Source organism: Tachysurus vachellii, chromosome 3 (genome assembly GCF_030014155.1).
Source record: "Tachysurus vachellii isolate PV-2020 chromosome 3, HZAU_Pvac_v1, whole genome shotgun sequence".
NCBI classification, from domain to species: Eukaryota; Metazoa; Chordata; class Actinopteri; order Siluriformes; family Bagridae; genus Tachysurus; species Tachysurus vachellii.
Window position 1 is genome coordinate 33,117,318 of NC_083462.1, and position 24,815 is coordinate 33,142,132.

At 40.8% G+C, this 24,815-nt stretch overlaps 2 protein-coding genes and 2 pseudogenes across 2 annotated transcripts in view; 1 reads left to right on the forward strand and 3 right to left on the reverse strand.

Annotated features, from left to right (window-relative positions):
• Nucleotides 1-3,293: 3,293 nt before the first annotated feature.
• LOC132842445 (histone H3-like) lies at nt 3,294-15,742 on the reverse strand. Its single transcript, XM_060865118.1, has 2 exons — nt 15,448-15,742; nt 3,294-3,391 (listed from the first exon to the last, which is right to left on the reverse strand). The coding sequence occupies exons 1-2, from the start codon at nt 15,740-15,742 to the stop codon at nt 3,294-3,296; spliced, it is 393 nt and encodes a 130-aa protein (XP_060721101.1).
• Nucleotides 15,743-16,267: 525 nt separating this feature from the next.
• LOC132842377 (histone H2A-like) lies at nt 16,268-16,637 on the reverse strand (annotated as a pseudogene).
• Nucleotides 16,638-17,204: 567 nt separating this feature from the next.
• On the reverse strand, nt 17,205-17,765 carry LOC132842379 (histone H1-like; annotated as a pseudogene).
• A 3,045-nt stretch (nt 17,766-20,810) lies between these two features.
• The window catches only part of LOC132843492 (DNA replication licensing factor MCM3-like), a 5,929-nt gene continuing 1,924 nt past the window's right edge, over nt 20,811-24,815 (forward strand). The window contains exons 1-10 of the mRNA XM_060866861.1: nt 20,811-21,015; nt 21,107-21,237; nt 21,347-21,585; nt 21,748-21,856; nt 21,965-22,118; nt 22,207-22,338; nt 23,584-23,792; nt 23,886-24,060; nt 24,199-24,325; nt 24,484-24,634. Coding sequence (XP_060722844.1) covers nt 20,985-21,015; nt 21,107-21,237; nt 21,347-21,585; nt 21,748-21,856; nt 21,965-22,118; nt 22,207-22,338; nt 23,584-23,792; nt 23,886-24,060; nt 24,199-24,325; nt 24,484-24,634 — 1,458 coding nt within the window. The 5' untranslated portion in view covers nt 20,811-20,984. The remainder of the gene's footprint in view (nt 21,016-21,106; nt 21,238-21,346; nt 21,586-21,747; nt 21,857-21,964; nt 22,119-22,206; nt 22,339-23,583; nt 23,793-23,885; nt 24,061-24,198; nt 24,326-24,483; nt 24,635-24,815) is intronic.

The following is a 24,815-nucleotide window of genomic DNA, read 5'->3' on the forward strand; positions in this document are numbered from 1 at the left end:
TAAGGTTTTACCTGAGTACAAAGAGTATCCCAAATGATGAAATCAATGTCAGTGATATTGAGACACAAGAAGAAATGCAAACACCACAAGAACAATGTTCCACTCCTGTCATTTCTGCTCATACAGCTGACTCTTTGTCTCAGTCATCCGAGGTGATAATATGCCCATACTCAGGGGAACCTCTGGCATGCAGTTTGGAAGACACTTTGGTGTATGAACCCCTGCACTTGCCTGTCATACAAGACTCTGACTTGATAAACACAAATGTCATTTTTCCCTCAACAAGTGATTCAATCAGTGTGATTGATCTGAGTGAGGCAGAGGAGGATTACAGCCCTATCACAGATCAAGCAGAAGATGCAGCTCATGGGGTCACGGTTTCAGCTTCAGAATATACACTCCTACATGTAACCATAAAACTGCATATGAGCACTCTTTTGGATGAGATGATTGGCCAGTTTAAAGATTCAAGGATCGTGACATACAACTTAAAGTACAGCATCATAGATGAGAAGGGAGCTGATGAAGCTGGTGTGTCCAGAGATGTGTACTCAGGCTTCTGGTCAGAATTTTTGGATCATGCAGCTGAAGGGGAGGATATGAGAGTGCCATCACTCTCTGCAAAATGGCAGGATGAAGACTGGAAGTCAATTGGAAGAATCCTGGCCAAAGGATTTAAGGACCACAGATATTTTCCAACCCGTCTGGCAACAGCTTTCACAGTGGCACTCATTTTTGGAGAGCATTCAGTCACAGATGAGATTATGATTGAATCATTTCTCTCATACCTGTCAGTCAGTCAGACAGGGACCTGGTCTCTTTGGCCTTAAAAGAAGATCTCCTTGGTGATGATAGAGATGAGCTGCTGGATCTCTTGGATCGTTTGGGTGTAACCACCATGCCAACACAACAAAACCTAAAAGAACTGTTGCTAAAAGCTGGTCACAAACAAATAATCCAACTGCCAAAATATGCTTTAGACAACATGTCTGGAGAAGCCAAACAGATTTTCAGAGAAACTTTCAATAGCCCGGTGGATGTGCTACAGATGTATGAAGACAAAAGACCCACAACAAGAAGGTTCTTGAAATTGCTGGATGTCTCACCTCAAACTCAAGCAGAGAGCAAGTGCTTGCGTTTTTTACAGCAGTACATCAAAGGATTAGATGGAGTGGGATTGAGGAAAATGCTTAGATTTGTCACAGGCTCTGATGTTGTCTGTGTCAATGAAATAAAAGTGATTTTCACATCTTTGGATGGACTGGCAAGGCGACCAGATGCTCACACCTGTGGCCCAGTTCTGGAGCTTCCTTCCACATACAGCTCTTACCCAGAGCTGCGCTCTGATTTTGAAAGTATATTGTCAAGTAAACATGCACTTATCAAGGACATTGTATGAATCATGACCTAAATGTTAACAGAAGAATATGGCGGTGATTTGTTATTGTATTTGCCATAAAAAATGGAGTTACCTGTTAAAAATGTTACCTCAAACATGTGCACTGCATGGTTTTTCATTTTTGAAAGTTCAGCTTTTTCAAAATGTTTAAATTGTTTACAAATGTTCATATTCAGCATATAAACCATTAAATCATTGATTTGATGTAAATTTGCACAGTTGATCTTATCCTCTTCAAATAATGTAATTAATGTAAGGTGTTCAAGGCTGCTCAGGTGACTTTTTTATTTACATCTTCAAATGTAATTCAATCTTTCTTTTTTACAGTTCATGTTAACTTGAAATGTTATAAATAGGTTGCATTTCCTGTGACATAAATAAAAAGAACCCAGTTACTTTTATAAAACAGTATGAAATTTATTATTGCAATTTGATTTTACATTGTGCTTGATGTTATAATTGTTAGTGTGTCTCACGTTTCACAATAGATTACATTGTACATTTTTGCATCATTCACTTCTCAAATTGTAATGCAGATGAACTGATGGATGAAAGATGATTACTAAATCACACAATTACCAAATCTTCAGTCTGATGTACAACAAATGCAAATATGAAAGTCAAACTGAGGAGACAGTCTCATGTTAAAATAAATTATTACAGATTTGCAACTATACAGCTCCTCAGGAACATGTACAATTCAATAGCTTCATCAGGTTTTGTGGGTGGATGAAGATGGTTCTCTTCCATAAGAAGGCATGATAAAGTAAAAACTGTCTCATCACATGAGTATGGTCCTCTTTGAAGACATTCCTCTCTACAGGCATCCACAGCATCCTGAGAGACAGGTTTCAGGTAATCTATTGCTCCAAAAAGTTGTGGTAGATGATACAGTACATCATGAGTGGACGGTAATTTGGAGCCACTGCATTTCTGCTCTGGCGAATTCTGTGACTGTTCCACAAATGCTGAACTTGTTGCAGCTCATCCTATGACAGTGAAGTAAACAAACATACTTTACACATACAATAACATTATTGTAACAATTAACCACCCACTAGGGGTTCATCTTCTACTGGCTGGCAGGACTTTGACTCGTCCCTCCGCTATCACGTACTTTAAAATTAAAGTAATTTTCTATTTGCATTTGCACAGCTCCATTTAATGCGCACACTTTGACGTGTTTTGTCCACATTTTTTACTAATAAGGGGTAAAAACAGTGTGATCCCAACTGGCAGGTCATTTCTTTAACTGACAGCTCCATTAAATGCGCACACTTTGACACCTCTCAAGAATTTATAGTGATTCGATCATGCATTACGTATGGATATCTTCTTTTGTAAGATACCCATTATGTCAATATTTATTACTGTTTATTACTGTATTGAATGGAGCTGTCAGTTAAAGATATTACCTGCCATTTGGGATCACACCGTTTTCACCCCCTTAACAGTAAAAAATGTGGACAAAATGTACATAGTGTATAAGAAGACATCCATAGGTACAAATGCGAATAGAAAATGACTTTAATTTTAAAGTACATGATAGCGGAGGGACGCGTAAAATTCGGCGGGCATCACAAAATTTCGAGCCACGTATAGACGCGATAGATCGAAAATGAACTTTATCAAGTGTATCAAGTTTAAGGATATATTCATTTGAGTAATTCACTTAAAACAGACGTAGTTCATTCATATAAACATATAGAGAGAAGCGCAGATGACATATCTCTGAGCAGTTGGCCGGACTGAGTGTTTCTTTGTAGCGTGTAAAATGCATTGCAAGTATCAAACACCTTACAGAATAATAAAGTACATGAAACAACAAAAAATATTGCCTCCGACACTAAATTATCACTAAATTCAAAGTGCTGCCAAGTGCAGGACTGGCGGGTCACTTGACCTGCCATTGTCTGGTTGGCGGATCACGTGACCTGCCTGTGGCAGCTCCTGCCAGCCAGTTGAAGATTGAACCCCCACTCGAGTAGACAGCTGCAGATAACAGAATAATTTAATAACAGAATAGATAACAGAATAATTTTGGTTGCTTGAACCGTAAACAAAGCAGTTTTCAGCGTATTCGTCATTGTGGCCATAACGGAGGAACTTTTGCATTTGTTCCACGTAACAATTCTCTGTTCCCAGATCTGACCTCAGTCTGGCTGGTGTCCCCATCCTCTCTGCAACTTCATTAATAAAGTAGCTCGCGATGACCTTCGGGTTAGAATTAGTAGTATAAGCATGTAGCCAAATTACCATCCTAGAAAATCCGTCGATTGCACCATTAATGCAGATACCAAAAGGTTTCAGTTTGTCATAGGAGTCCATGTGCCACATAAACTTGGGGCCAGGATTTATATACATATAAATAAGCGATTTTATACATATTTATATATTTATATTTATTTATATTTATTTATATACATATAAATAAGCGTCTTAAGCGATTTCTCTTTCTGAGTTGCACTCCATACGGATCCAGAATATTTAATAAATGTCGAATTACACTTTGACTGACAACAAATCCAGCCTGAATACATTTTAGATGCTGTAGTTTATAGCCATGTAGCTTCCCGTAATGGTCTAGTTCATCAATAAGGAATAATGCCACATCCAATGCATCCATTTGATTCTTTCGTCTGTACAATCTCAGATGTTTAAGATGCCGACGCAGTGTCCTCATACTGATAATAACTCCGTCAACATGGCTTAATGCCATTAAAATCTCTTTGTGGTTTAAACCGAGGTAAAAATAAAACAAATTCAGTTCCGTTACATGTGCCATCTTGTGCCACCGTACAATTCAATGCCCTTCATGTAATTCCGTTATTTCGAACGACATATTTTGTTTTAAGAAAACATGCCGTTTTAACGGGATAGAATCTCGTTAAAACGACATATTATCTCGTTTTAACGACATATGATTTCGTTTTAACGACATATTTTCTCGTTATTATGACATATTTTCTCGTTATTATGACATATTTTCTCGTTAAAACGACATATTATCTCGTTTTAACGACATATTTTCTCGTTATTATGACACATTTTCTCGTTAAAACTAGATATTATCTTGTGTTAACGACATATTATATCGTTTTAACGACATATTTTCTCGTTATTATGACATAATTGAGTGGAAAAAATAATTGTAGGTGGCAGCAATGCGCCACCGTACAAAACACATTAACAAATCCGAAAACAAATTAACAAATCCCAAAACACATTAACAAATTAGAAAACAAATTAACAAATCCGAAAACACATTAACAAATCCGAAAACAAATTAACAAATCCGAAAACAAATTAACAAATCCAAAAACACATTAACAAATCCTAAAACAAATTAACAAATCCAAAAACAAATTAACAAATCCGAAAACACATTAACAAATCCGAAAACACATTAACAAGTCAGACAACCCGGAAGAGGTTGGTATAGTTTGTGAATGGAAACTTACCATCATCGGACGAGACACCTTTCATTCACCTGTATATCTTTAATGACAGGTGTCTTGTCCAATGATCGGTAAGTTTCCATTCAAAAACTATACCTACCGCTTCCAGGTTGTCTGAATCGGTGCACGAAACACATTAACAAATCAGAAAACACATTAACAAATCAGAAAACACATTAACAAATCAGAAAACACATTAACAAATCAGAAAACACAATGACATTTCAGACAACCCGGAAGCGGTTGGTATAGTTTGTGATTGGACAAGACACCTGTCACTCAAGGTATACATGAAGTTCAACAGTCTGCCGCAGGGAAAAGGTGGAATGGATGGATGGAATGGATTACTGTGGATTAATTCTGTTGAACGGAAAACTTTATTTAAACGGTGAACTTTACACATTACACATAAGATTCCATACCTGTATATCTTGAGTGACAGGTGTCTTGTCCAATGATCGGTAAGTTTCCATTCAAAAACGATACACTACCGTTTCTGGGTTGTCTGACTTGTCGTTGTGTTTTCTCATTTGTTAATGTGTTTTCGTATTTGTTAATGTGTTTTGGGATTTGTTAATGTGTTTTGGGATTTGTTAATTTGTTTTCTAATTTGTTAATGTGTTTTCAGATTTGTTAATGTGTTTTGCACTTCCCGGCCACCGTACCCGGTGTTCCCCGTTCGTCTGGGGAATGTTTAGCCCATGTTTAACCCTGATAGTAGATTACAAGCAACACAGAAAGGAATGTAAAGACAACATTCAGGAGTCATGTTATCAGCTGTAAAACACAAAATATTACAGAATGTATAAGGTTTAAATTCTAAATGAGCTATATTGTCTCCAACACTAATCTCATTCTAAAACTCAGTGTCATTCACAAAGAAAGCTCATTGAAGTCAAAATTCAAATATCAAACGTGGGTCAAAACAAAACGTCACTGTTCTACTTGAAGTATTTAGTATTTGGGTTGGGTTACGTTATGCTATGCCCTGCTAAGCTAGGTTAGGTTACGTTGTGCTATGCCCTGCTATGCTAGGTTAGGTTACGTTATGCTATGCCTCGCTAGGCTATGTTGGGTTACGTTATGCTATGCCCTGCTAGGCTATGTTATGTTATGCTATGCCTCACCAAGCTATGTTAGGTTACGTTATGCTATGCCCTGCTAGACTATGTTACGTTATGCTATGCTTCACCAGGCTATGTTAGGTTACGTTATGCTAGGCCCTGCTAAGCTAGGTTAGGTTATGTTATGCTATGCCTCGCTAGGCCATGTTCCATTACGCCATGTTAGGCCTCGTTGACTGTTATGATACATTATGCTATGCCTCGCTAGGCTGTGTTATGGTGCTTGGTGCTGTGCCTTGCTGGGCTATGTTGTGTTGCGTTGCACTGTGCTGCGCTTTGCTAGGCCGTGTTAGGTTACGTTACGCTATGTTGTGCCTCGCTAGGCTGTTGTGATATGTCGTTCTGTGACCCGATAGGCTGTTGTGATGCTACGCTATGTTGTGCCTTGTTAGGCTACAGATGTGGCCTTTAAGAACGAACGTCTTCTCCCACGGCATTCGTGCCGCGGCTTTCTGCACTTCTGTTCGGGGGACTATCTTAGCAATCACCTTAATGTGTTTCGCTTCACAGAATATCCACCAGGTGTCGCATAAGAACCCTGTTTCTCTTAAACACTCAAAAGGATTTTTAAGATTGTATATGTTTATATTATTAATTTACATTTAAAAAATTTATATTTTTTTATTTTACTTCACATTACATCAGAATTGTGAGAAAACATCCACAATAATATAAAATTATAAAGACGTATGAAACACCGTTGGATATGGGATTTTTTAAATTAAAATTTGTTCTTCTTCTCCTTATTATTATTATTATATGTTGCCTACATTTACTCAAATAATAGCAATGTAAAATATAAAGGAAATCACAGTTCAAGTTAGGCATAACATAACATAAGTGACATTAAGAGATTTTATTAAGTTACTTTAATCATTTATTTTAGAGATATTTATAGAAATATCTCTAAAATCATTTATTTGCATTGCCTTCTGTATTGCATTCGTTTTGTACATTTACAGGTGCACAAATACTGGCTCATTTTAATTTCATTAAGACACTGCTGTGTTCTGTATTGATCGATGTTCTGTAAATTTGTACTTAACAAGCCTAAACCATGTTATTCAATTTGTTATTATTATTATTATTATTATTATTATTATTATTATTCAAAAAATATATATTTAGCTGTAATATAGTTTGTGTTCATTTTTTCTCATAAGGGAAAATTATTATTATTATATATATTATTTATTATTTACTGACATTAAAAATGGTCAAAATGGTTTCAAAACAATCTCCTGGCTTTGAAATATACAAGCCTGTAATTGTGCATTAACTTTTGTGCCTCTAGAGTGAAAATAATTCAAAATTTCTGTTGTTTTTTTTTTTACTAGAAAATGAGGCATTTTTGCATATTAATGAGGTTTATTATACCAAATATTAAAATTTTTTTTGCAAAATATATGTTAATATGTTGTAAACAAGTTAGACAAAAAAGGTGAAAAAAAAGGCTATCATATATACTTCATTTTTTATAAGCAGTCAAAACAGACAAGGTCAAGTTGACTCAGCGCTCCTAATTTGTATAGGAATTCAGACGAGGTCTGCAGGAGGGTTAAGTTATGCAATATCGACCCATTCAGAGCCGATCGGCCCTATACGCACACTACGCAAGTTGCGTAGGGCCCCGCAAATTATGCAAGGCACCGCCTCCCCTGCCTCATTTTACAGCGTGTGTTAATGTTTACTGTGTAGCATGGGCGAGGCTAAAAAGGAGCTCAGCACCCCTAAAATTTTTATTAACATTTTAGTCCAGCGGGTCGCCGCTGCTGTGGAGTAGCACAGGACGTGAGTGACTCGTCCATAGTCATAAACGGAGAGAAGTAGCACCGGTTACAATGTTCTTCCGCAAGACGCATGCAGTTCTGTTTATTAACTGCTAGAGCGTGAAACAAAAACAGCAGCGCGACAAATAAACTGCGTACCTGTGTAGTGCGTACGTGTGTCTCTGTTGGTAAAGTTTATCGTTAATTTGATACTCATTTTAACAATCGGGAGTCATGTAAAAATGATGTCACGTGAGTCTTTTGGAAACATGGAAGCCCTGGCGTTTGGACCAGAGTGAAAATAAACGACATATCACTGTATACCACCAGTATGTGTGAAAACACTCACTCACTTTGCTGTATTTATTCATTCCTCACACACAGAGGATTTAACCTGAACCATGCTTAACTCCTGAACTCCTAGCATTATTCTCTCTCTCTCTCTCTCTCTCTCTCTCTCTCTCTCTCTCTCTCTCTGTGTGTGTGTGTCTGTATGTGTGGCCTGCCAGTGAGCAACGGACATATGACAGTTCTTTAAAAGAAAAAAGACAGAATCAGGTGAGAGACTAGGGACAGTCCATAATGATCTTGTGAAAGGAATTTGTCATTTAATAAAAAGTTAAAAGCCCAATAATAATAATAATGATAATAATAATTCATTCATTCATTCATCTTCTACCGCTTATCCGAACTACCTCGGGTCAAATAATAATAAAGACATTTAAAATGACACACCTCGGTGTGCCTTTTGATCATAACCTTAGCTTCAGCACCCCTGAAAAGGAGCTCAGCACCCCTAAAGCTCTGACTCTAGAATCGCCCCTGCTGCGTAGATGACAATATGAAGCGGAGTTATCCATCTGGCCATGAAAAGTGAAAAAAAAAGTAGACCAGTACAAAAAGTAGCGTGATAGCACTCCTAAATGACAATGTTTATAGTCTTTCAAGGTTACAACAACGTTAATGCAATATGGAAACCAATGGATTTACATTGGAATGAGCATAATGCCAGGTCAAAATGAATGCACATTCCTCAGTAAATAATAACCATCAGGGATCAAGTATTGCTCTAATGTATACTATAAAACACAGTGACACGATATGGCAAGCATTTTAGCTTTTATACATTCACATGATATGGATTTTTGATATCAAATCAGTTTTCAATACTTAAAATGTAAATATTAAGAGTGTGATTTCTAGTAGTAACCATATTTTTGATATCAGGAATTACGTTTTTACACTAGTAAAAACGTAATTGCTGATATCTGCTATTGCATATTCACTAGTTGAATATAGCAAGAGCCGTCATATTATGAATAGTATTTTATATTTGAAAATGGATAAAGAGGAATCTGAGGGAGGCAGTTTAAGTGGGGCCTAATGCAGCTTATAAAATGAATAATAGTAGTTATCTAAACCTTACAGGTGTTATGCTGAAATTTGTTAGTAGAGGAGATGCTGTCAAGTGTGAATGTGTGGCAAATGGTTTACATGGCTCACGGGTCAGGTAGGAGGGCCCCTTAGCAGAATTTTGCTTAGGGCCCCAGGGAGGTCAGGATCGGCTCTGGACCCATTTTTTTTATAAGTTATAAACATTCATCTGAAATACCCTTTAAGTTATGCAGTAAATAGCATTTAAACAAAGTAACTGCAAGAAAAAGCTTGTGCTTTGTATTAACCATTTGTTGATTACGTAAAACTTTCCACTTATTGCTGTAAATTTAAGTTGGTTATATCAACATATGTCAAATTAAGTTATTTAATATCGACCCATTTTTTATGCAGTATTTAACACTAGATTTACTGAATTTTTTATTTTCTGGTGCGGGTCCCAAGGTGTGATTCCCCCCCTGTTTCGATTTTCACAGTTCTTCAGCTTGATTCTCCTCCTGCTTTTGTTGTGCAAACACACCCATCACCCATGAGGCCTGGCACATTTGCATTTGTTCACTCAGAGTAGCTCAGATCCAATAGTCTGTTTTATTTATAAAAAATTATGTGAAAACAGAATGAAAAGTTGCTAATACAATGGCATGAATAAAATGAAAACTTGCTAACACTTCAGTCTCCAATGTATGTTTGTACACAAATGTCATAAGCTGAGTGAAGTTATGGTCCATGGCTTTTGACATGTTTGAACACATACAGAATAAAATGATGTAATTTTATTTTCATTGGCCATCACTGAATTATAACACCAAAAGTGAATTTTGAGATGGAACAAGAACCCAACATGCCTCCACGGAAGATGCACCGTGGTACTGGGAAGCCCTGTCTGAGCCAGACGGCAAAAGACGACACTGTGTGGGTAGAGGAGGACATTGGAATGCCCAGTGCAGTAGCAAATCGCTTGTGCTTCACTGCGCAAGCTGGACCCACAGAGTCTTTGTGTGTGACATGGAAACCTTCAGAAATGTCTGCCATATTTATAAAAAAGAAACACATTCACAATATATGGATACACGAGTCTGTTTTATTTTAAATAGAACTTTCACAATTCAAATTTGTTGAAGCGTGTCCAGATGTCAGAGATCGCAGCAAATTTGTCTGTTAGAAGGTGTTGCATAATTGAAATGAATCTATCTCGAGGCATTGTCTCTTTGAAAGCCAGGAGATTGTTTTGAAACCATTTTGACAATTTTTAATGTCAGTAAATAATAAAACCTTGTGAAAAATTGTGAATAAAATTTCCTTTACACCTCTTATGCTTTTTATTATATTTAATGAATAAACAATAAACCTCATGAAATTATGCCATGTTTTTAAGTAAAATAAGCAGAAATTATTAAATATTAATAATAAGAAAATAACAAGAAATTAATAAGAAAATAACACATATTGTCGACTCGTCAGCCTACATGAAACACCACTGCCCTCTACAGGTTTTGTATTTCCTGCGCTGAACATTTGACCCCCCTTCGATAGAGTCTCGCAGAATGCTGGAGGTCCTCGCGGCATTCTTCTCTCCGAGGCGGGCTTTTTAAAAGGCCACATCTGTATGTTGTGTTGCATTATGCTATGCCTTGCTAAGCCATGGTAGGTTACGTTGCGCTATGTTATGCCTCGTTAGGCTGTGTTGGGCTGTGCCTTGCTGGGCTATGCTGTGTTGCGTTGCATTGGGCTGTGCCTTGCTAGGCCGTGTTGGGTAATATTACGCTATGTTGTGCCTCGCTAAACTGTGGTGATACATTGTGCTATGCCTCACTGGGCTGTGTTATAGTATGTTGTGGTGTGCCTTGCTAAGCTATGTTGTGTTGCGTTCGTTATGCTATGCCTTGCTAGGCATGTAGGTTACAGTGCACTATGTTGTACCTCGCTGGGCTGTTGTGATGTGTCGTGCTGTGCCTCACCAGGCTGTTGTGATACGTTGGGCCGTGCCTTGCTATGCGTTTTGTTATGTTATGCTGTGCCTCGTTTGGCTGTTATGATGCGTTGTGCCTTGCTGGGCGTTATGTTGAGATGTGCTATGCCTCCCTAGGCTGTATGATACGTTATGCTGTGTCTCGATAGGCGTTTGTTACGTTATGCTATGCCTCCATAGGCTGTAATGGTACGTTATGCCATGCCTTGCTGGGCGTTATGTTACATTATGCTATGCCTTGCTGGGCTGTGTTTGTTACGTTGTGCTGTGCCTCGCTGGACTGTGTTGGGTTACGTTGTGCTATGCCTTGCTGGGCTATGTTGTGTTGCGTTATGTTGTGCTGTGCCTTGCTGGGCCGTGTTGTGTTGAGTTGCGCTGTGTTTATGCCTCGTTGGCTGTTGTGATGCGTGGTGCTGTGCCTCGCTGGGCTGTAGTGATACTTATGCGGTGCCTTGCTAAGCATGATTTTGCGTTGTGCTGTGCCCTGCTGGTCTGTTTTGCTTTACGCTATGCGATGCCTTGCTGGGCTGTGTTGCGTTGCGTTATTCTATGCCTTGCTGGGCTGTGTCGGGTTGTGTTGTGCTGTGCCTTGCTGGGCCGTGTTGTGTTGCGTTACGCTGGGTTATGCCTTGCTGGGCTGTTGTGATGCGTCGTGCTATGCCTCGCTAGGCTGTTGTGATACGTTGGGCTGTGCCTTGCTGGGCTGTTGTGATATGTTATGCCATGCCTTGCTGGGCTTTATGTTGCGTTGTGTTAGGACTCTCTGGGCTGTTATGTTACGTTATGCGATGCCTTGCTAAGCTATGTTATGCTTTGCCCTGCTAGGCGGTTATGATATGTTATGCCATGTCTTTCTAGGCGTTATGATACGTTATGGTAGGACTCACTAGGCTGTTATGATACGTTATGAAGGAAACATTTACTGAAAAATGGTCTAACTTCTTAACATGACAATGGTTAAATGCTAGCCAGCAATGAAATGAAAAGCTTGGTTAAAATTCTCTCCTCCTTGTAGAAGCTCTGCAGCTGTGTCCAGCGAAAGATAGTGACCTGGCGGATTGATAATCGATGACTACTGGCTCTGCTTGTATTGTGTTGTTTTTTTTTTGTTGTTTAAACATAAAGTTCCAAAGCTGGGAAAGGCACTGTGAAGCATCCTAACCGCTGCTTCTTCATTTATTTAATAGCTGGACTTATCCGAAGTTTTCTCAGGAGTGTCTTGGTTGCCTACTCATTAGTTTGCCTATAATAATTTGCTTTCTGCTGTTAAAGAACCTGAAATTTGTCGATTCTTTGTTGGGAAAGGAAGTTAAGACTGGATTTCTTGTTGGGCCTTTTGGAAGTCTCCTTTCTTGGGTTGTTGTATGGATCCTAGGGGGATGGCTACTCGGGGGATATTCAGGGAGGAGGCGCTTGGTTTCTCGTGTTCTGTTTGTGATTGAGCTAGCTCTGCTGCTAGCTCTCCTCCTCCTCTGCTGCTGCTAGCTCTCCTCCTCCTCTGCTGCTGCTAGCTCTTCTCCTCTGCTGCTGTCCCTAAAGGTAGCTGAAACAGGAGTGGAACGTTAAAATAAGATCCGGTTGCTCCTTAAAAAATTGGGATGGCATGATGTTCTGGAGTCTTCTGCAGCCTTGAATTGTTTACAGATGCTGCGCCTTCCGTTGGTTTTGGGGAGGGGGGTTAATGGTCAGTGGTTGCTAGTAATTGGCAAAGGAACTGCTTTCCGTGCCTGATAATAACATGTCCTCTGCTCTGCTGGTGTTTTACTAATAAGTTTGGCTAGTGAAATGCTCGCTTTAATCCTCTGCTGTCTCTTCAGTTAACAGGAAGAGCCAGGGAGGATTGCCTGGTATGGTCTGTTTGGGGGGGATTTTGTCTTGCTGCTTTCCCAGTTAATGGGAGATTGTCCCCCCACGAAGCTGCTGCTGTTCCCTGACTTGCTTTCATGGAGCTCATGAAAAGGATGGGGAATTCAGAACAGAGTCATACTGCCAAATGTAAATTTTATAAGCTTGCAAATAAAAAATTTAAATATATGTCAAAGAATTGTCTTTATTTTGACTCAAGTGATCCTGAATGAAATATAGCGTTTCAGCGTCAGTTCAGGCAGGCCACAAGCTCGGCTATCAGCTGATGTAAATTTTCTAACCCCGCCCATCAGCTGATCTGATTCCTAAGTGCGCTATTGGTCCCTTTCAAACAGGGCGCCCTATTTAAATGCTTTTTTCAGGCTGTTTGCTTGGCTGTTTCCTCTGCATTGCTGCAACCCACCGCCTCCCCTAGCTCCTCCTTGAAACTTTGTGTTTAACTTAATCAGTGTCATTCTGTTGTCACTGATGCAGGCTCTGTTCAAAATGGGGGATTTTGTCTTGCTGCTTTCCCAGTTAAATGGGAGATTGTCCCCCCACGAAGCTGCTGCTGTTCGCTGACTTGCTTTCATGGAGCTCATGAAAAGGATGGGGAATTCAGAACAGAGCCATACCGCCAAATGTAAATTTTATAAGCTTGCAAATAAAAAATTTAAATATACATCAAAGAATTGTCTTTATTTTGACTCAAGTGGTCCTGACTGAAATATGGTCGAATCACAGCTCGTATCTCAAAAAATTCTTGTCAAAGCACCCGTATCTCGAGGTATCATTGTATATATATATATATATATATATATATATATATATATATATATATATATATATATATACAGTATACACACACACGCACATACACGCGCACACACACACTTAGGTCCATATATATTTGGACACAGGCACAATTTTTATACCTTTGTCTATGTATGCCACAGAATAAAATGAAAATGAAGAAAAAGAAGATGCCTTTGAAGAGTAGACTTTCAACTTTAATATAAGAGGTTGAACAAAAATAAGTAAAAGGTTCAAGAACTGCAACCATTTTTATACACAGCCCCCACTTTTGAGGGGCTCAAATGTAAATTGGACAAATGAATATAATAAATAAAATGTTATTTTTTAATATCTTGTTGAAGATCCTTTGCAGGCAATGACTGCCTGAAGTCTGGAGCCCATGGACATCACCAGAGACTGGGTTTCCTCCTTTCTGATGCTTTGCCAGGCCTTAACTGCAGCTGTCTTCAGTTGATGTTTGTTCATGGGACTTTCTGCCTATAGTCATCTACTACTGTTATCTTCCGTGGACGGCCAGGCCTTTTTATGTTGCTGAGCTCACCATTGCATTCTATTTTTTCTCAGAATCTACCAAACTGTCGATCTGGCCACTCCTAATGTTCTCGCTATTTCTCTGATAGATTTGTTTTGTTTATGAAGCCTAATTATGGCCTGTTTGACATGCATGGAGAGCTCCTTTGAAGGCATGATGTTGGTTCACAGCAACAGATTCCAAGTGCAAATACTACACAGAATCAACTCCAGACCTGTTACCTGCTTAATTGATGAAGAAATAATGAAGGAATAGCCTACACCAGTCCATGAAACAGCTTTTTATTCAACTGTCCAATTACTTCCAATTACTGGCTACTCTCAAGAGCTGTAATTCCTAAACCCTTCCTCCAATTTGGATTTAAATACCCTCAAATTAAAGCTGAGAGGCTTACAGCCCACTATACCTATACAACTATAGCTTGAATATGTTTTGGTAAATACCTAAAAAAAAAAAAAAATTGTGCCTGTGTCCAAATATATATGGACCTAACTGTAGATGAAAATTGTACTCTACTTCTAAAGATTATCAGTCAAGAAGTAAATGTATTGTTGCAATTTTGAAATTTGGCCAACAACATTCATTCATTCATTCATTCATTCATTCATTCATTCATTCATCTTCTACCGCTTATCCGAACTACCTCGGGTCACGGGGAGCCTGTGCCTATCTCAGGCGTCATTGGGCATCAAGGCAGGATACACCCTGGACGGAGTGCCAACCCATGGCAGGGCACACACACACTCTCATTCTGGCCAACAACATATAAGATCAAATAGTATTCATAACAGTAAGTTTTAATTATGTCATTTATTGCTTTTATATTAGTTTTCTTGTTGTTGTTAGAAGTAGTAGTAAGTAATATTAGAAGCAATATTCTAGAATGTGCAAATGTAGCACAGGGTAAAATATATAAAAAAAAAAAAAAACAACAAAACAAAAAAAACTACTACTAATAATAGTGACCTTAAACTATTTGTAACCATTGTGAGTTTTATTTAATACAATGTACTACTAATACCACCACTACTGTACTACTACTACTACTACTACTGATATCAGCAGCAACAGTATTACTACTACTACTAAAAGGAGCAAATTGTAGGAGCAAATAAAAGCAAAATTGGCAATCAAACATGCATAAATATAAGAGCTCTGTATCCAAGGCCATGACGGCCGAGCTCTGGAAACGTAAGTCGGTCTTGAAATCCTGAGCGATTTCTCTCACCAGGCGCTGGAAGGGCAGCTTGCGGATAAGCAGCTCAGTAGACTTCCGATAACGGCGGATCTCCCTCAGAGCCACGGTGCCGGGACGGTGAGGCTTCTTCACGCCGCCGGTAGCCGGGGCGCTCTTGCGAGCAGCCTTAGTGACGAGCTGCTTCCTGGGTGCTTTGCCACCAGTGGACTTACGGGCGGTCTGCTTGGTTCTTGCCATAGCGTCGAGCTGTAAACTTCATGGAGGAAAAGCACAATAAACGGCGCTGGTGAACGCTGTCATTTTAAGCCCTAATGCCGCCCTGTTCTCATTGGGCGGATTGAAAGCACATGTCTGCCATTGGATAGAACGCGTTACGTCACCTGATGACTATTGGACCGTTCTCTGTCACGGACACAGTTTGATACCCAAACCGCCCGCCCCTATTTTACTGGCGCTCTCAGTAGCACAGCGCTTTTGTTTTACGTCAGCAACCTACTGTCTCTTTCTGTCATTTAGAGAGCAGGCTTCATCATTATTATTATTATTATTATTATTATTATTATTATTATTATCTGTCATCCGTCTTTAAACAAGACCAGTAATTATTAATGTTAGATTTTAACACTAATTTGGGGAATTGTCTTTATAAGTTCACACTCACAGCATTAATAAAAACTAGGATGAAATTGCACTTTTCCAGTAAAAGTGGGTGGCTCTTAAAAGAGCCTTTTTGGGTGGTGAGAAATGCAGCGCTGAGCGAGTTTACTTGGTCTTGACGGCTTTCTCAGTCTTCTTGGGCAGCAGCACGGCCTGAATGTTGGGCAGTAAACCTCCCTGAGCGATGGTCACTCCTCCGAGCAGTTTGTTCAGCTCCCTGTCGTTAGCGAGCTGCAAGTGGCGGGGAATGATACGGGACTTCTTGTTGTCACGGGCGGCGTTGCCAGCCAACTCAGATCAGATACTCGAGCACGGCGGCCAAGTAAACCGGAGCGCCGGCACCGACGCGCTCGGCATAATTACCTTTACGCAGAAACCTGTGCACACGACCCACGGGGAACTGCAGTCCGGCCCTGGATGAACGAGTCTTGGCCTTAGCCCTAGTTTTACCGCCGGTTTTGCCTCTTCCGCTCATCTTGTAGCGCAGATACGTTCTAAGAACAACACTGAAATGACAGCGCTGTTCTAGCACTCTGTAATATAACCATCACCTCAACTCTCTTATTGGCTAAGATACTTGTGACGGAAGAACCAATCCGAGACACGCCGTAGAATTCCAGGGTCAGTCCATCATTCTATTGTACGCCCCACGCCCCTGTGAGAGAGAGAGAGAGAGAGAGAATGAATGAAATTAAAATAAAAAAGACTAAATGCATATCATTGTAGAGAGAAAATATTTTGTAAACTGAATTATGATCAGTATCTTGATTATTCACTGGTTTTATATCTATAAAGCATATATTAGTATAGAAGAGAGTAAAGACAAATGCACATGGATTTAAAATGTAAACTGTCCAATTGTCCCTAGTTGTTCATACGTTTATGTGAAGGTGAATGTACAACTCTGTAGCTGCCTAAACACTCGGTACAGAATCCACTAAAGTCATCATTTTGTTTATCAGAATAGGAAACAGCTGTTTAAGGGAAAATATGGGTGGCTCTTAAAAGAGCCGTTTGAGGAGTAAAAAAACGAGAAACACGTTTACTTCTTCTTGGGAGCCTTTTTGGCCTTCGCCGCTTTGGGATTTACAGCCTTTACCTTCTTGGGGGTACCTCTTGGCTGCTTTCTTGGGGGTCGCTGGCTTTTTGGCCTGCTTGGGGCTTTTGGTGGCTTTCTTGACGGCAGAGACGGGCTTCTTTGTCTTCTTGGGAGACTTCTTGGCTGCAGGTTTCTTGGCCGCTACCTTCTTGGGCTTCTTAGCCACAGTGGGCTTTTTGGCGGCCGCCTTTGTCGCTTTGGGCGCGGCTTTCTTTGCGAGCTTCTTAAGTTCGGTCTGCCGGTCCCTTTGGTCTGCGCCAGAGTGCCTTTAGTAACGAGGCTCTTGACGGCGAGCTTGACGCGAGAGTTGTTCTTCTCCACGTCGTATCCGCCGGCAGCCAAAGCTTTCTTCAGGGCAGCAATAGACACGCCGCTCCTCTCCTTGGACGAGGAAACCGCTTTGACGATGAGCTCGCCGACGCTAGGACCTGTTTTCTTGGTCCTCGAAGCTGTCTTCTTCTTGGGCGCTTTGGTCGGCGCGGCGGTGGGAGCGACTTCAGCCATCTCTCTGTCACTGGGAGCTAATAGTAGAATAAACGAGTGTACCGCTGTATGCTGTGTAATACAGGAACCTTCCTCCTCTCGACCGGGGGGCTGGGCTTAAAAGTAAGCACGAGAACGTTGTAGACTCAACCCGGCCGTGGCTGAACGACTGCGCTTCTGAGACACAGTGACAAGTGTGTTTTCTCACGGCGTTTCTCAGCGTTTATTGAGCAGGGACTTTGTTGCTCGCTACGAGCTCACGTCGGGTCTCGGGAAAAAGGACAATGTCGTGCAGCGAGCACAAAAGTGTACGGCGCGTCTGGGGCTCGCTCCGGCTTGCAGCGCATTTGGGGCGATGTGGCGTGTAAAAACTAGACAAAAAGAGGCACGGGGAGAACCTTGTGAATGACACTGATGTATTTGTATCGACTGAGTGTTGTGTGTAATAATTATAACGGAGCCGTTTGTGCTGCTTAAAGCACATGTATACTAGAGACAGACAGAAAGTGCGAGTTGTGGGTGTCCATTTGCGTGTGTCTTTGTTTCTGTTTGTTTAGACTTGTTGCTGTTGTTGTGTTCCCTTGTTTGTGCTTGTACCTTTGTCATGATCTGGGGTCTATTGCACAAAACTAGGATAAGGGATTGAGCCAGGATATCTTGGTTATCCTGGCTCAATTTATCCTGTTGCACTAAAGCTGGATTGGGGGCAGGAGGATGTTATGGTATAAATTACCATGGAGATTTATTCTGTGGAGCTAGCCTGCTCCAGACCAGGCTAAATTCCAGGATCTATTTAATCTCATCCCTTATGCCAGTCAGCAGTCACCACAAACGGAAACCAATAATTATTCCACTGCCCACTATACATTGTTATTACATATAACTAGACCCACTGTCATTATTTAAACGTTTGCGATCATTAATTTCAATCATTTTGGATAAATGATGATTTTTAGATGGTGTTGCTATCATTAGATAATTTACAGTTTGCCATAGACTATAAGGCTATACAGTATATAAAATAATAGAATATTAGGGCCACAGAGGAAAAAAAGAAAATTCACAGACTTCGAGAATGAAGTCATAATATTGTAACCCGTTGTTTTAGAGGAGGACAGTTGTTAAAATGACAGCTGTGGGGCATTTTGTGGAATTGTTCTTCAGTATGGTTTCACAAACAAGGACATACTTAATCTTTTGGCACACCAGCATCACATTGTGATAAGTATCAGGACTGTAAAAAGAATATGCATCTTTTCCCTAGAAAGAACTAGCCTAATAAATTTATGACTTTTTCCTTCTTCATCAGTGTGGCCCTAATACTCTGTCGTATAAAATACACATTCCATATAAATATAAATGCACAAAGTGTAACATTATGTTCATTTATTGAATAAGGTTAAAACAAAGCAGGTAAACCATCAGCTCCTTTTCGAAACTGAAGTCACACAGTGACTCTACAAGATGGAAAGCACAGAATCAAGGCAAGGCAAGGCAAGGCAAGTTTATTTGTATAGCACATTTCATACACAGAGGTCATTCAAAGTGCTTTACATAGAAATTAGAAAACAGTTTATAAGAGAGAAAAAAAATATATATGTAAAAATAAGAGACATACGATAAAATCATAATAAAAACAAAGAACAATTAAAGAAAATAAAGGTGATTTCAATAAAAACAGTTTAAAATATGTTAAAAAGAATAAAACAGGAGTAAAAGTGATTAGGATAAAAAGTGCAGTCAGTGTGAATCAGCACAGTGATCATTTAGTAAATGCAGAGTTAAACAGATGTGTTTTTAATTTTGATTTAAAAGTGTCTACTGTTGAAGCACATCTGATCTCTTCTGGAAGCTGATTCCAGTTATAGGTGGCATAATAACTAAATGCTGACGCACCTTGTTTTGAGTGAACCCTTGGTATCTCTAACTGACCTGATCCTAATGATCTGAGTAATCTGCTTGGTTTATATTCAGTTAGCATATCTGTAATATATTTCGGTCCTAAGTCATGAAGTGATTTATAAACGAGTAACAATACTTTAAAAATCTATTCTAAATGTAACTGGAAGCCAGTGTAAGGACCTGAGGACTGGAGTGATGTGCTCAGATTTTTTGGTTCTGGTCAGAATTCTGGCAGCAGCGTTCTGTATGAGCTTCAGCTGTCTAATGGTCTTTTTGGGGATCCCAGTAAGGAGTCCATTGCAATAATCCACCCTGCTGGTGATGAAAGCATGAACAAGTTTCTCTACGTCCTGTCTTGAGACAAAACATCTAATTCTGGCTACAGTATATTTCTGAGATGGTAGTAAGCTGATTTGCTTATCGCTTTCACATGACTACTGAAATTAAGGTCAGACTCTAAAATTACACCAAGATTTCTGACTTTGTTTTGTGTCTTTAGACCCCTAGAGTCAAGGTGTGTGTTAACCTTGAGAGTTTCATCTATATTTCCGAATACAATGACTTCGGTTTTGTCTTTGTTTAACTGGAGGAAGTTTTGACGCATCCAACTGTTAATTTCATGAATGCATTTACTTAGAGAGTCAATGGGGCTGTAGTCATTAGGGGACAGGGATAAGTAAATCTGGGTGTCATCTGCATAGCTGTGGTAAGCAGTTTGGTTCTTTTTCATTATTTGACCAATTGGGAGCATATACAAATTAAAGAGAAGTGGTGCAAGAATTGAGCCCTGTGGGACTCCACATGTCATGGATGTCCACTCAGATTTATGGTTACCTATGTTCACATAGTAACCTCTCCCTTTTAGGTATGATTTAAACCATTTGAGGACCATCCCAGAAAGCCCTACCCAGTTTTCCAGTCTATGTAAGAGTATGGTGTGAAAGCACCATATGGTCCCTGACTTTAATAATAAGAAGAACAGAAAATGTTATGCATTACGTGTTTTAGCCGTATTATGAATCCATCACTTCTCACTTGTATAACGATGTGGTTACAAGCTACAAAGCTAGTTTTAATGCATTTAGTGAAGGATATGCTTTAAGGTAAAAACACTAAAGAAGCTAAGAGTTCAGCGGTTTATAACAGTCCTCTGTTTACAGACTGTTGAGCAACGCGTTCAACGAGCTCCTGGCTTTCCAGCGTGCCTTGAAGGATTTGGTTGCGTCTGTTGATGCCACATACGCCAAGCAGTTTGAGGAGTTTTTCATCGGACTGGAGGGCAGCTTCGGGAGCAAACACGTCACTCCTCGTACCCTCACCTCCCGCCTGCTGGGCTCCATGGTGTGTGTGGAGGGCATCGTTACCAAATGTACGTCACAGTTTGTTATAAACAAGGTTAAACATGTTATAACAGTGATATTACAGACAAAAAGCAAAATGTTTTGTCCTTTCTATTCTAGGCTCTCTTGTGCGCCCCAAGGTAGTACGAAGTGTCCATTATTGCCCAGCAACCAAGAAGACATTAGAGCGCAAATACACAGACATGACCTCACTGGATGCCTTCCCTTCCAGCGCCATCTACCCGACTAAGGTACTGCTTATGTGTCTACACCTGTTACATTTGATATATTTAACTTGAGGTGAAAATGGCTACTAAAGTGCATCTATTCCACACATATGCACTTTGATTTTCTTTCCAGGATGAAGAGAACAACCCCCTGGAGACAGAGATTGGTCTGTCTATCTATAAAGACCATCAGACTATCACAGTACAGGAGATGCCTGAGAAGGCTCCGGCTGGCCAGCTGCCTCGCTCGGTGGACATCATCCTGGACAACGACTTGGTGGACGCTGCCAAGCCAGGAGATCGTGTGCAGATCATCGGCACCTACCGCTGTCTGCCGGGCAAGAAGGGAGGCTTCACCTCGGGTACCTTCAGGTACAACAAGCACTTTTATATAATTCGATATTTATTCGATTTGGAACATGACTGCAACACTGAGGGGAGTAACAGCTAGTTCTACAGTTAAGACTGATTTTACTACAGTTATTATTAATAGATGCAGTCCCTCAGTTCTCCCTTTGTTGCTCCTACATTTAGGACCATTATGATAGCTTGCCAAGTGAAGCAGATGAGCAAAGAGGTCCCTCCGTACTTCTCAGCCGACGACGTGGCAAAGATCAAAAACTTCAGCAAATCTCGCACCAAGGTGAGGACGTAAACATTACAGCATTTCGCACTGATGTATGATTGTGTGTGGGTCGGAGATCGTGTCCTCTCAATAACTCATACAGCACTAATGTATGTTTCTGCACAGAATGTGTTTGACCAGTTGGCTCGCTCTTTGGCTCCCAGTATTCACGGTCATGAGTACATCAAGAAGGCCATACTGTGTATGCTGCTTGGTGGAGTAGAGAAGGTTCTAGAAAATGGATCACGCCTCCGTGGGGACATCAACGTCCTCCTTATAGGTTTGTATCGCAAACGAATCAATACATTTCACAGAAACATGTATTTCTAAACCTGAGATTAAAATAAGGGTTCTGTTTCCTTTGCCAGGCGATCCCTCTGTTGCGAAGTCACAGCTACTGCGCTACGTGCTACATACAGCACCCCGTGCTATTCCCACCACGGGTCGCGGCTCGTCGGGTGTCGGTCTCACTGCAGCCGTCACCACCGACCAAGAGACAGGTACTGCGGCGTGAGCGTTAACTAAAACGGTGGACCTGCATCTGCATGAGTTTATGTTTTGTGCTTTTTCTACATAATTGGCTGCTTTAAATAATCACATAAATGTTCAGTTGTCTGTATATTCCTAGTAAAGTGGCTGGTGAGTAAACGTTAATCACTCCATGGGATCTGCATTAAAAAATGACAGATTTCTTATGAATATGAATGATATGGGCAAAAAAAATGTGAAAGCTTTGCGCTAGATGTTGGAGTGTGTGTGTGGGGATTAGTGATCATTCAGCTACAGGGGCATTAGTGAGATCAGACACTGATGTTGGAGTGTCTGTGGGGATTAGTGATCATTCAGCTACAGGAGCATTAGTGAGATCAGACACTGATGTTGGAGTGTATGTGTGGGGATTAGTGATCATTCAGCTACAAGAGCATTAGTGAGATCAGACACTGATGTTGGAGTGTGTGTGGGGATTAGTGATCATTCAGCTACAGGAGCATTAGTGAGATCAGACACTGATGTTGGAGTGTGTGTGGGGATTAGTGATCATTCAGCTACAGGAGCATTAGTGAGATCAGACACTGATGTTGGAGTGTGTGTGTGGGGATTAGTGATGATTCAGGTACAGGAGCATTAGTGAGATCAGACACTGATGTTGGAGTGTGTCTGTGGGGATTAGTGATCATTCAGCTACAAGAGCATTAGTGAGATCAGACACTGATGGTGTAAGAGTGAGGAGGTCTGGGGTTCAGTCGGTGTTCCAGTTCATCACAGAGGTGTTCAGTGGGGTTGAGTCAGAGTCAGGGCTCTGTGCAGGACACTCGAGTTCTTCCACTCCAACATTAATACACCATGCCTTCATGGAGCTCTGTGCTTTGTGCACAGGGACATTGTCACACTGAAACACTGTCTGAGTCTCTTTAGTTCCATCATATATAGTTGTGAGCCTCCTGCCGACAGGAGAAGGTCTATACGAGTGCGATGGTCAGGTGTTAGCAGATCTTTGACCATGTATAAAGGCAAAACACTAACATTATGTTTAAAATTTTGTGTTGTTTACTTTGTCTCTTTTGCACATTATTCAGAAAAAAAAAGAAAAAAATAAAGCTTGTTTCAGCTTTAGTAAAAGACTGTAAAGGATGATAAATGATTGGTCCTGTTGGGAAACTGATGTTATTACAGTAAAGCAGAGCTGTAATTAGAGACGACATCAGTGTAGACGTCTGACTCTGAGCTTCTGCTCCGTCCTGTAGGTGAGCGGCGGCTGGAGGCTGGTGCCATGGTGCTGGCTGATCGAGGCGTGGTCTGCATTGACGAATTCGACAAAATGTCTGACATGGACCGAACCGCGATCCACGAAGTCATGGAGCAGGGGCGTGTCACCATCGCCAAGGCGGGGATTCATGCTCGTCTGAACGCCCGCTGTAGCGTCCTGGCAGCAGCCAACCCTGTATACGGTCGGGTGAGTGCTTCATGCAAATGACTGGCATGATTAACCACTAACGCTGATGTACACACAACATAACGTCCGTTTCTCTCGCTCTTTCTCTCTCAGTACGATCAGTATAAAACCCCCATGGAGAACATCGGGCTGCAGGACTCTCTTTTGTCTCGTTTCGATTTGCTGTTCATCATGTTGGATCAGATGGACCCCGAGCACGATCGTGAGATTTCGGACCACGTTCTGCGTATGCACCGCTACCGGGATCCTCGCGAGCAAGAAGGATCAAGTGTTCAGAATATTAAATGTCTTTGGGTTCAAACTTGTTTTGAACTGTTTGAAATGAGATGTTTTTTTTGTCTAATTTCAAGTTAAGACTAAATTGTTACTCACTGAACCCACCGCCAATCCCCTCATTGTCTTCCAGCGATGGCTCTGGGTGGTACGGTGGATGTGTTGGCCACCGAGGACCCCGATGTGGTGCAGGAAGACGAGGAGGAGCTTCAGGTGTATGAGAAACATAACCAACTTCTCCATGGCAACCGGAGACAGAGGTAAACTCTGCCGGAATCAGTTAAACCCAGCATTGAGACCTGTTTAACAAGTTGACTAAATTACATAAGCGTTTAAATGATAACGTTCAAAAGAAGAGGTGTGGTGATAAACAGGACATCTGGGTTTTTTTGTTTGTTTGTTTGTTTTTTGTTTCAAGGGATCGAGTGCTGAGCAAAGAGTTCATGAGGAAGTACATTCACGTTGCCAAGGTGATCAATCCAGTATTGACCCAAGAAGCGTCCAATCAAATCGCAGAGGAATACACACGACTGCGGAACCAGGAGCAGATGGGCTCGGATATCGCCCGGGTGAGGAAAGCACACATTCTCTCGCTCTTTTCTTAAATGTTTCCTCTCTCACTCACTCATCTTCTACCGCTTATCCGAACTACCTCGGGTCACGGGGAGCCTGTGCCTATCTCAGGTGTCATCGGGCATCAAGGCAGGATACACCCTGGACGGAGTGCCAACCCATCACAGGGCACACACA

Bases quoted from the DNA above. Each gene is read 5' to 3' on its own strand.
- LOC132842445 (XM_060865118.1), bottom strand. From the start codon at position 15,742: ATGGCAAGAACCAAGCAGACCGCCCGTAAGTCCACTGGTGGCAAAGCA. The intron at 3,392-15,447 runs GCATGTTTGATT...TGTTATCTGCAG, and splicing joins TACAGAGCTCTTATATTTAT to CTGTCTACTCGAGTGGGGGT.